Source organism: Thermobia domestica, chromosome 16 (assembly GCF_964235325.1).
Source record: "Thermobia domestica chromosome 16, izTheDome1.hap1.1, whole genome shotgun sequence".
In the NCBI taxonomy this organism is placed as follows: domain Eukaryota; kingdom Metazoa; phylum Arthropoda; class Insecta; order Zygentoma; family Lepismatidae; genus Thermobia; species Thermobia domestica.
Genome location: NC_137469.1, coordinates 8,230,529 through 8,243,171, shown reverse-complemented (window position 1 = coordinate 8,243,171; position 12,643 = coordinate 8,230,529). Strand labels below are relative to the sequence as shown.

Sequence of the window (12,643 nt, the reverse complement as noted above, 5' to 3'; positions counted from 1 at the left end):
CTACCAAATCCTTGCCTTGTAATTTCACGTGAGTAAACCCATTTAATGTTAACATCTTTTTATCTCACCCTATATATATAAATCCACCCATGCTCAAATATTCAAATTTAAATGCACCCGAAGTTCCCTTCGCACTTTACAGTCCGCAGCAAAAACCCTGCAACATGAGCATGTACGTTTATTGTGAAACGACGAAGTCTTTTGCTCCAAAATAAGTGTGTAGGGGAGGACGCCAAGGTTTCTCTTGCCGTGATTCGTGCCACTTAGGCGTTACGTTGATTCCCTGCGCTGTTAGGCGTAGTTTCACAATAAACTTACATGCTCATGTTGCAGGTATTTTGCTGCGGACTGTACATACAAAACAACCAAATCGAGCATTACTGTATATCAGTGTAAACACATATTTCTTAAATTTAGCTTCCGATTGTGCTATAGTAAGATAATCAGGAAGTGTAGCGAAATTTCTGTCATGAGGATTAACTTGCTGATAAATTAAATTATTAGGGAAGTATATGAGATTTTTTCTTAATTTTTAATTTTTTTTTTTTACCTAAAAACTTCTCCATATTGAAAATATTTAACTTCCATTAACTAACAATATCAGATTGAATTAAAAAGAATCGCCCATAAAGATCTGTATATTAGGGATACATTCATGTACACAGGTAATCACCGCACACGTATTCACAATATGATCCACTTATTAGAAAGACGGAAAAATGTCTTCATCACTGGAAAACCAGAGGTGGAATGGCATATCACCGCATACCGTCTCACTTCGACTATTGAAATGAAATATAAGTTTTAGTCCCACGGTTATGCCGGTTAGGCTAAAGGAGACTGTGATTATGAGAAATGAGTGAAATGGTGGAATGAAAAGTGGGAGGAAACGGGAGAACCCCGAGAAAACCCACGAGCACGGTGTTTGTCCACCACAAAGTCCACACGGCGCGAGCTGGGATCGAACCAGAGACCCCAAGCGCCGGAGGTGAATGCTCTACCACTGAGCCACCGCGCCCCCACACTTCGAGTATTGGTTGCAGGTGCTCATTAAAGACACTAAATTTTAAATGCGTAAATAAGTTTTTTTTCAACTCCCAAGAAAAATTTTCATGCATTTAGAAGTTAATGTCCTTAACCACCAACTGAAACTATGATGATAGGACACGAATTAGCGATATAAGAAGCATTTAGCAAGAAGTTTTACCAACCGAGGAAGATCGAAGTTACCACCGAAACTGTATTGAGATCAAAATAAAACAAGACACATACTTCTACGTTAAGCCCAGGTTTTTTTTTTTTTTTTTATTTCTTTTTCACATTTTTTATAAGTATTGATTAAAGTTTCTTTACCCGTTCCATCAAAAAGAAAAGAAATAGAACACTTACCTAGATATCAGATAAGAATACTGTAACTTAAGGAGAGCTGCTACATCTTGTTCATTTTTAAGCAAATAGCGAACTACCCTCAGACCAGCTGAACGAACCTCTTTTGCTTCGTGAACTAAAGCAACTCTTAAACTGAAACAAAAGACAACATTACTATTAAAGTAAGCTCAGGAATTCGTCCAAATTTCTGTTAATGCTGACATTTTCAATAGCAATCAACGGATAATTTATTTACAGAAACGCACAACATTGCTGTTTCAATCACATCTCATGGATTCCATTCTATAATAAAAAAAAAATAGTTTTAGATATGAATAAAAAAAAATTTAAAGGAAAGGGGAAAAAAAATACATTTTCTCAAAATACAAAACTGCGTATAAAGACGAATATGATATGGTTAAGCCTACCTGTTAACATCCCGAAAACAAAAATATGTAAACCATGCCATGATGGATACAATAGCTTTTAATACACTAATGGTTCTGTTTCAATCACTTATTGGGAAAACCCACGCATATGATGTTTGTTTACTACAAAACAAATTGACGAAAGCTGGGATTGAACCAGGAACTTCGTCCACCAGGGGTTGAACGCACTACCACTGACTCACCGCGTATGGACCTTTTTAAATTTCTATACGAGAAGATGTATTTTTTCAAAATGACGGTCTTTTTTAAAAACTAACTTTCATGTGGATGTGAAATGCAATCACACAGCTATTACCCATTCCAAATATTTTTATTTTTCAGGTATATGCAAGTATTAACATCTCCTTGGTACTACCCTTGAAGTCTTAAACCTCCTACACACAACCACTATAGAATCCATCGAGATGTTTATAGTTATCAACTCGTATTTTCGAACATAATGTACTTAGTAGGGTTTTCCATAAATGAACACTACTTGTAAAATATATTTCGGTGTAATAGAAAGGAAACTGTAACATAAATGGTTGCTACTGTGAACTTTCCTATAAAGTATTTACATGTAATCGAAGTAATATAGATGTATGGTACATGAATAAATTATTTAATTTTCGTTAATGAAATTTATAATAACGGTATCCCATTCCAATTTTTGGTGTTTTCGTAAAAACAGTAAATTGACAGTAAATACAGTGACAATTACCAAGCGTAAGCAAAAAATCGAAATTATGTTACGGAATACTCTGCACTAGTTGTTCTTCAAAAGAAAGCAAAAATTACAATACAAGTTGTAAAAAAATGAAATGAAATCCATGTTCCGAAAATGAATGAATTGGTGGAATGAAGAAAGTAGGAGGAAACGGGAAAAACCCGAGAACCCCCCCCCTCTTACACACACACACACGGTGTTTATCCACAACAAAGGTCACTTGGCGCGAGCTCGGATCGAACCAAGGACCCCATGCACCAGAGGTGAACGCTCTACCACTGCTCCACTGAAATAAAAATGGTGATTATGATGTTCCCAGAGAGGAAAGAAATATTCAATTAAAGTAATAAACACGAAGACACACGGTAATCCATCTTTCTTAAGGAATCTAATTTTCTTTTCGCACTGATGATCGCGCTAATTCTTCGCTGAAACCATCTGCTAACTCCTCGGACCCCTTAGTGCAGGGCTTCTCAACCTGGCAGTCGCAAAGATAAGCGGAAGGGAGAAATATAATTAGAATCTAATACAGTAAAACATTTTTAAATATTATTTTGGATCTTGTTCTGATATGCATATTTTTTTTATTTTTATACATACTGTTCAGACCAACAAAAAATAGATCTACTAAACATTTTCAACAGGTGCAGAGTTGTTTAAAAATCAATTTAAATGAAAGAGATACGATATGAAATTAAAGAAAAACACAGCTTTCTTACAGGGCTGGCTAGAATATTTATTATACAAAATTAAACTAGAAAAGTAACGGTTTCGGAAATATAGCATTTCCTTCGTCAGACTACACTCTCCAGACTATACTTTACAAACTATACTATAGTCTGGAGAGTGTAGTCTGAGGAAGGAAGTGCTATACTTCCGAAACCGTTACTTTTCTAGTTTAATTTTTCATAATAAATATTGTAGCCAGCCTTCTAAGAAAGCTGTGTTTTTCTTTATTCAAGATGGACACAAGGTCATAATGTCATAACAGATATGATACTAATGAGAACTGCATATTGAACTACCAGCAAAATAGAAATGCAACAAAACCTGCATATTGAAATACAATTAAAATTGAAAACATTAATCCGGAATAGCTGTGTTGCGTTGTTGATAAATAACAATGGACAAATTATTCTGTCAGCAATAAAAGGGATTGCTTTAGTTTAGGATCCTTTGTTGTTCTTTGAAGAATAGTACACGTATTTGTGCGTGAGCGAATAGGCATTTTTCCAGCAAGCTGGCCACAATGAAGGTTTATTTTTTGTGGGGTTTTATTTGTTTCTTAAATTTTAAATGTAGACAAGTTGGTCTTAACAGTTTTTGGTAATACTGAACACATATACAACAATGTACCAAATTCACAATAATATGAGATAATTCAAAATGGCGGCCTCTTATAAATTCAAATACTCAATAACTTTTTTAACAACTGTCCAAGTTTTTTTTTTAATACCAAAAATTAGAAATCAGTTTATTAATGTTTTTTTATTATATGACCCAAAATTAAAGGAGTTATGAAGTATTAAATTTTCAAACTGCCTCCATTTTGAAACAGTATGATGGATCGGATTCAATATTTGCAAAATGAATATACTGACCAAATTTGATTTTACCCTTTGTGTACTACCATGGGGTCTTCTGGGACCCCAGAGGGGTTTATCATGACATATCTTTTAAACAAGTGAGATTACAATTCAGTCTTTCCTCGTATTCTATCTGGAGTGTACGCTAAAAATTTCAGTTGCCTGTTTGATGGTTCTGCGCAAAGAACATAATTTAGATGGGGTTCTACAAGACCCCTGGTAATTCCTGTGTAGCAATGTTGTTGGTAGTACACAAGAGTTAATCCATTTGCTTTTAGGGAAGTTACTGTATCCACTATATACAAGAAATGGATTCTACTATTATAGAAATAGATAGATATCGTGAGATCTTCGCAATAGATATATTAAAAATCCCACACAAGCTTATTACAAACCAGAAATTATACGGGGGTCGCTGGCAAGATGATGTGATAAAATGGGGGTCGTGCTAGGAATTAGGTTGAGAACCACTGCTTTAGTGAATGTTGGACTGTCATTCTTATTAAATATTGGGTTCTTATATAAAATATCTTTCCATAAAATTACTTGCATAACACATTTCACAATCACCATCATCATTAAAAAAAAAAAAAAGATACATCTACAGAGAAACTGTATTTAAAAAAAAAAAACTGACTGAAGTGTAAACATTGAATAAGAAAACTTACCAACACAAAATTTCCTCTACACTGTACCCCAAACTAGTTTCCTGATTTACTTTCGCTAGAAGCTTCACAAAAGCATTCAAAAAGCCTACTTTTTTCCCTCGAGATATTCCATGTCTTTTGGAGACATGGCATAGTATTTCATGTACATTCTCACTTGTATCTAGAAATAGAAAATACACAATTCAGCATTTACAAGCTAAACATAAGACATAGCATTATTAGGAAGCACCTACATCACTTATAAGTTTCCTTAGTACTAACTAGTAGCAGTAAAACAACTTTCCCCTCACAACCTTCAAAAACCAGTGTTCCAGAAACGTTCCGGAGAACTGATCTCAGAAAACTATATTTCGTATAAGCCCCTAGTTAAATTAGCAGCGTTCATCTTATCACATAGTCCAACAAATCAATCAAACTTTTACGTATCTAAATAGTAGCAATCAAATAAGTAAATGATAGTTCTGAATGAGTCACCAGCTTTCTAAATGTAAAAGCAGAATCAAATTTGATCACGTCCTAGCAAGATCGTAGCAAGTACAAATCCCTAATAATCCAGATTAACATTCATTTGATCTGTTCTGAAAGTCGCCAATCCGAGGACTAGGTCTTCCGACACTTGAAAGCTCACAGTAGAAAGAGGGGAAAAAATGCCAGGAAAGAGACCGGTATCCATCTACTACGCGAATTAACTTACATTCCTTCTACAGATATAGGTAAGAAAAATGAAATCTTGAAGTTTTACGCCCCACGGTTATGCCGGCTAGGCTAAAGGAGCGGTGATGATGAGAAACGAGTGAAATGAAGAAAGTGGGAGAACACCCAGAAAACCTACGAACACGATGTTTGTCCACCACAACCTCAATTGGCGCGAGCTGGGATCGAACCAAGGACCCCATGCACCAGAGGTGAACGCTCTATCACTGAGCCACCGTATTAGCTAATAATTTATGTATTCACTTATTCTTTTTAATACACAATTAAGTATGAAAATACTTTTTATTTTTCTTGTAGCCCGTACTATTGTGTACAAGTGACTATTTGCCTTAGATTAAATCCTAAGTTTGACACGCCTGCCCTAGTCCAAGGTCTCATACGACCTCAGTAGTCAAAACAGATAATAACATACTAAACCATCAAAATCATCATTACCTGACGCGATATTTACCAACTGAGTCAACTTATAGAGTATGTTACCACTGCAAGCTAGTTTTATGTCTAATTCAGTCCAGGACTGGTTGAAGCTGACGGGGAGACATGGGAAAATGCTGGTTAACGATGATGGGTATGTGCGTAAATGAAGATATATACGTAACAATAGCGTGACGCTTCTTGCATACATTGAGATCAAATCTGCTTGTGTTATGAGTGTTATTGGTTCCTTGTAACATAGAACAAGGGGCGAATAAAGACCGCCCGCTTCAATTGACACCCTTATGCACACACGACCAATGACATACTTTGAACCATGAGAACAAACAGCCGAATACCAACTTCGCTTGCGTGCTACTTCCTACAGACGCAAAAACACGCGGGCTCTCCTTCTTCGCTCTGCCCTGACGTACATTAGGTTTCAGGTGTACCCTCGCAAAATATGCAAAACATACTTCGAACCCACCCTCTGACGGAGGAAACGCTCCCTCTCCTTAACGAAAAGAAGTGAATGGCCCCAGCTGTGTTACCAATTTGTCATTCAGTCGTTTGGTCTTCACGAATGACGACCGAATCTACTGAAAATGGGTAACAAGACAGAGTACAGCTAAGTCTGTGAAATAATTCATTATGGCAACGCTTCCGCATCCAACAATTGAAAGATCTCGGCAACTTGTCCCTTCTCTCTTGAGGGAGGTACAGGAAAATACACATCGACAGCAGCGCCAGAGGGGGCACACCTGAAATGAAAAAGCTCTAACTTGTAGTGAGTAGCACAGGCGTTTTATTTATTTATTTATTTCGTTTCTTTTCTTAATTTCACAGTTCATGCCTTATCTTTAAAGACATACCACCATACATCGGATCGTTGGATTGGAATTCAATGCTCTCTTCAGCGTCAAATCAACAAGAGATACGGATCTACAATTTAACGTATGATCTATGATCTGAACAAAACGAGCTCTCACCGAGTCCCTCGCGCTGCTGAAGATTATTTGTCGCCTGCCGCAAAACACTTCTAGAACAAAATCAACTGAAGAGCATAATGTAAAGTTAACCCCGGGGGTAAGATTATTGGTAATTAAAATGTTAGCACACTAATATAATAAGGAACCTGCACCATTTGCGTAAGTGATATTCCTTTATACACGAAATGGCACGCCAACGCGGTCAAGTATGAAAATATTGCGTAAGCACATTCATTCTTAATATCTATATGTCTGGTGCAGATTAAGAATATGTGGTCCACTTTGTGCAAAATGTACAAATAAAATATCTTAATTGACAAAAAAAAGGGGGGGTATGAATAAGGAACTTCTATATTAAAGCGACCAACATCTAATTCTAAATTACCGTACATATAACTCTGAAAAATGACGTTGTACTCTGCAAGCAATGTCTTTAACATACTATTTAGTAATATAACGAAGAAAATCCTATACTTATGCATTGCTGTAACCAATATGTATTTTATCGGGATAACTACTGTATCGCCGGACCAATTTTACAATTTACTAGATGAACTAGAGAATTTATTTTGGTTTGTGAGGAGGAGTGAGTGAAAGTCAGGTAAGGGGAATAGTCGAAGTTAAGAAAAATACTTTTTGTTGTTAGTTTGATTTTGATGTTGCAAGCAGTACTATAAGTGGAGGTGGAAGAGACTATTTGGCGGAGAGGTACACTTATTAAATTTATGGGAAAGGCAGTGCGGAAATGGTTCGTAAATGACTAGATTGTTACGTATTATGTTTGAGTTTTATCGAGTTGTTCAAAAATAAGGAGTGTCAATTGTTGAAATCGCGTGAAACGCATGGTCTACTAAACACGTGAACAGTTTGTCGTAAGTGCAGAAACGAATTGAAACTATAGAAAAAAGGAACATCCAACCAAACTTAATAGAGCACGTTTTAGTGCTTCTTTGGACGGCATTTAGTATCTTCCCGAAAGCAATGCAACACATAAGCCATGCATTGTGTGACATATAAAGTGTTTTTCCACTATCCTCGTTTATGCGTGTACCCACCGCCGCGGACATGCCGGCTCCCTACGGATGCACCCCTCACTGCCCCTAGGAGTCCCTGCTGCGCTTCTGTCCTGACTCGGCTAGGTAGCATTCGTGCTTTTTAGTGGCCACCTAGCACTAGTTGGTGTTGGTTCGTGTTTCATGCACTAGTTTTTATGCTATACGTTCACACTGTATTTCGAACAATAATCACTACCAAGTGAGTCAGGGCTACCTAGTGTTATGGGGAAAAACTAAATAATAATAATACTTTTTTTTTATTTTTGTGTGGTCCAGTAATACAGCAATAATGTCTCTTAACTCCATATTAACGTACATGCAACACTGAAAAGTTATACTATGCAAACAATGCTTATAACGTATTATTAATTAATATTACTACGAGAATCCCACATTTATCTATTAGTGTAACGAATATGTCTTCATCATTTATTTTAAATCGTATTACAGACATGCTTTCTAGCAAGCACAAACCTTAATATACAACAATACATGTAATAATGTACTAAAGATTGCTTCATGTGCCAACCACATCACCTAACAAACTCTCAGTATAACAACGTTATGTATTAAATGTAATCAAATGAAAGAGCGCGTGAGTTGTAAGGAATGTGAAAATAACACAAATTTGTGTTTAAAAAAAATGTTACAGATGACCTGGTACGGTACAAAGTGAAGATGGAAGAGGAAGAATTAATACTAGGTAAATTTGTAATATCAATAGTGGCTGTAGTTGGCGAGAAAGTATTACTTAGGTCCATACCCACCGTCACTAACGCGCCTGTTGCCTCAGCCGCACCCCTCAGTGGGCTCATTCACCGAAACCCGGACCAGAACAGACAAACTTTGCAATACTTCGTCTTATGCAACAATAATCATCAATGTAGCATATCAGTTTGCAGGCACGTTATAAGTTTGTAAACAATTATTTCTACATGTCCGAAGAATATGAAAATTAATACAACGTATTGGGGTATTGTTTAAAGCAGAAGAAAGGAAATAAATTCTGATAACCCGTCAGCTAATAAAACACGTTAGGTTAGGTTACTTAATGTTCTCCAATTTACCAATTTGTAAGTAATCACGACCATGTTTAAAGAAATTTAGCCCAAAAGAATGACGTAAAAAAATTATAATGTGGCCCCATATTGTAAATCTAGACGTCATTCAGTATAATGGTTACAACCACTTTTATTTATATAATTTACATGTATTCACGGGTAATTTGCATGAATCATGATTTGTCACCCGTCCTTAATTTGTAACATATACAGGTTTTCTCACGAAGCACACAGTGTTTGGTACACTTTCCTCAATAATACAGGTGGAAACTGTTAAATCACGCCTCATAATGTGGCCTCATTAGTGACAAAAACCTGTTCAGCGACCATAATTAAATTGCCGAAATATGGTCCATCCGAAGTTTTTAACAGCATATCCTTGAAGAATAACACTAAATGAGATTTATAATAGTATTAAATACTCCTGAAGTTACTATTAAATTCTAGAAAGTGTGATTTTCTTACGATAATTAATTTTATTGTGTAAAAAAAATGAAATTCAATTTTTGCCGGTATCTGAACTTACCTTTGCCGAAATCCAGTTGTACGTACTCATCCTCACTGTCGTGGCGACCTGCAAAAAGAGAGCGTCATTGTAGGACACAATATTCCACATTTGCAAATATCTCAGTTAGTTTAAACTTGAAATCAGGAACATACTTACTACGAAAACAATGCCCCATTCTCACACTCCTCCCTTTGAACATCCAACTCGCCATGTTTGTTATTTTCCTCTGAATGCAGTGTTTGTAGCTTTCCTTAAGAAAATTTCCCTCAACTGATTGAAAATTTTCCCTTTTCTTATCAAAATTTCCTAGCTTTTTTCGGCTGTCCAATTCCTGAGACAAAATTCAAGTGATGCGCTTACTATATTAAAGAAAGTGCCAACCAAAATTGTCAACAAATCTCAAAGATAATAATGTTTCAACACTAATGATTCCACACAATTCGTAATGAACTTAAAAAGAAAACGAAAATACATAATTTTCTTCCGTTGTCTGCTGCTGATTTGTGAAAGGGTAATCAGAAATTCAAATGTTATTTTGTAAGTAAAAATAGAAATAACTAAGTCTCCTGTTCTGATTATTTCATTTCAAACATTAGCTTTACACAACTTATAGCTACACCTAATGCGTTTGTTCACAAGAAATATCATGCTCTCTCATAAATACCACAAAAGAAAATTTCTGCTTCTTTTGCCTTGTCTTTTATGATCTTTTTCATATTTGTTTTCAGGAAAGAAAGAGATCATAAAGAGTGTATTTTACATTGCTTTAAGATTTTACAGATGCTTCTTTGCGTTGAGAATGTTTTTCTATCTCGCTTTTTCCGCAACATAACGTCACGCTACATGCAAAACGGCTACTATTTTCATTATTAACCTCCACTAGCTTAAGAGGCCCCATCACAGCGAAATTAAAATACAGCTAATTTTACAGTAATTATATGATAACTTCAAATAGATAAAAGATAATCGAAAAGTAGACCCAGAGCTCAGTAGTCAATATTATTTAATATGTGATACCGTTAGCATGACTCACTTATTTGCTTTCCATTTCCAGCCGGAGGCGCGGTGGCTCAGTGGTAGAGCGTTCACCTCCGGTGCTTGGGGTACCTGGTTCGATCCCAGCTCGCGCCGTGTGGGCTTTGTGGTGGACAAACATCGTGCTCGTGGGTTTTCTAGGGGTTCTCCCGTTTCCTACCACTTTCTTCATTTCACTCATTATCACCGTTCCCTTTAGCCTAACCGGCATAATCGTTGGATGTTAAACTTAAAAATTTCATTTCACTTTTTCGATTTCCAGCCATTTAAAAAATCTGCACTTATTTTTGCCTTTCTAAATGGCTACAAACGGAAAGCTGCTAGGTACTCGTGATAACGGTACGTCATGCAAAATAATACTGTCTAGGGCGCTCTTGTTCCACATTTCGATTGTCTTTTATCTATTTGAAGATATCACATAATTACTGTAAAATTAGCGGTATTTTAATTTCGCAGTGATTAAGGCTCTTGAACCAACCTTTGAACCTTTCATCATCCACCCACTCTACTTTAAACCGTATTTTATAAATTGTGTTTCGTCTTTAGGCAATTCTCCAATAAATTTTATTATCTTTTGTGGCATTGCGAGACTTTTTCCCGTTTTCGCTTGTTCTACCCTAACACCACAATTACATAGCAGGCATATGCCCATCATGCTCGCTCAGGTACATGGGAATGTGTCCAGTATTTGTCTTATGTACCTCTGAGAGAGACATCACATGGATGGCGAGTTATAGTCACAGACTATGTCCGCACCTAGGCACATGCCTGACATGTACCTGGAGAACGTGCCTAGCATGTTTTACGTGTGTTCACCATGTTTCAAGCGTCAAATGACCAAAAATTACTCCCCCAAATATGTTAAATCGCCTATGTGCGCAATATGTTTACAGTAAAGTGAGTCTTAAAAAAAGACTTTAAACAGGTCTAAAAAAAGACAGACAAAGTAGGCGCGAACCATGAACCGATGGATTACTAGCCGCATACTCTTCCGACTTGGCCACGGAGGCTATGAAGAGAAGATCATTTGTAGCGGGATAAATTGTTGAGGTCTTTTGAATTTTGCTAATCAGAGTGCTCCTTTAACTGCGTATATTTGGCGATAACCATTTGCGATGAGATAAAATCTGCTCGTCATGTTATTTTATAACAAAATGACGAGTATCTATTTACTTTCTTTCATATTCACTTTCAAATGATCGGCCACAGTTGCCATCTAATAAAGTTGATGCGTTTGTTGCTTCTAGTACACAATCGCTTAGAAAAAGAAGCAACAAATGCATCAAATATGGGAGATGAGTGTAGAACACCTAAATGGCGCTTGTCTAGCACATTTTGTGCTGTTAGGATATCTGAAACAGTACATACCTAGATCATGACAGATATACGTTCCAAGTGACATGAAAACAAATGACTGTTAGAGTGCGAAACTGAGCCAGGTATATAAATGTTATATTTGTAGTACATACAGTGAAACCTCTCTAGAGCGGACAGCCGTGGGGAATCAAAAATTGTCCGCTATAGAGAGGTGTCCGCCTTAGAGAGGTTTCAATATTTTCTTACGTAAATTAATAAACAAGGTAATATGCAATTAGAAATTTTTTTGCATGAATCACGTATTTATGAATATTACCAAAATGTTACTGTACCTGCATTATCTTGCGCCATCCAATTCGAGGCACAACATGGAAATAAGATGTTATAGTTCTCTGCACTTTACACTTATCTCCACTTACTACGTTTCGGTGTGTTGCTTTAATTTGTGAGTTAATTGCAGTCCAGCAAAGACTTTTTTTAAAAGACAATATGCGTACCCGTGGTCAAAAATATCCAACTTGTCTTCTGTTTGGTTAGAGATCCCAGCGGGACAGTAGAATGATGTGTCATTCCAAACAGTGGGCAACTGTCAATCATTTTTGTTTCTGAAGCATGTTGGGTGGGAGTGGAATGCAAGCAAAGGATATAAGGGTGTTGTGAAACAGAGACCCTTCCTCTACGTTGCTGAACAGACAGTTGAGGAGGCAAAATGTTGTCACACCCACATGTTCTTCCTTGGTGGCATACGTATGAATTACTAAAAATGTATTTTT

General features: G+C 36.5%; 1 protein-coding gene across 1 annotated transcript in view; it reads right to left on the bottom strand.

Moving 5' to 3' along the window:
* The window catches only part of rictor (rapamycin-insensitive companion of Tor), a 219,451-nt gene extending 209,676 nt beyond the window's left edge, over positions 1 to 9,775 (bottom strand). Inside the window, exons 1-4 of the mRNA XM_081742104.1 lie at positions 9,675 to 9,775; positions 9,537 to 9,584; positions 4,778 to 4,937; positions 1,390 to 1,521 (exon numbers count right to left, since the gene is read on the bottom strand). Coding sequence (XP_081598230.1) covers positions 1,390 to 1,521; positions 4,778 to 4,937; positions 9,537 to 9,584; positions 9,675 to 9,729 — 395 coding nt within the window. The 5' untranslated portion in view covers positions 9,730 to 9,775. The remainder of the gene's footprint in view (positions 1 to 1,389; positions 1,522 to 4,777; positions 4,938 to 9,536; positions 9,585 to 9,674) is intronic.
* Positions 9,776 to 12,643: the final 2,868 nt, after the last annotated feature.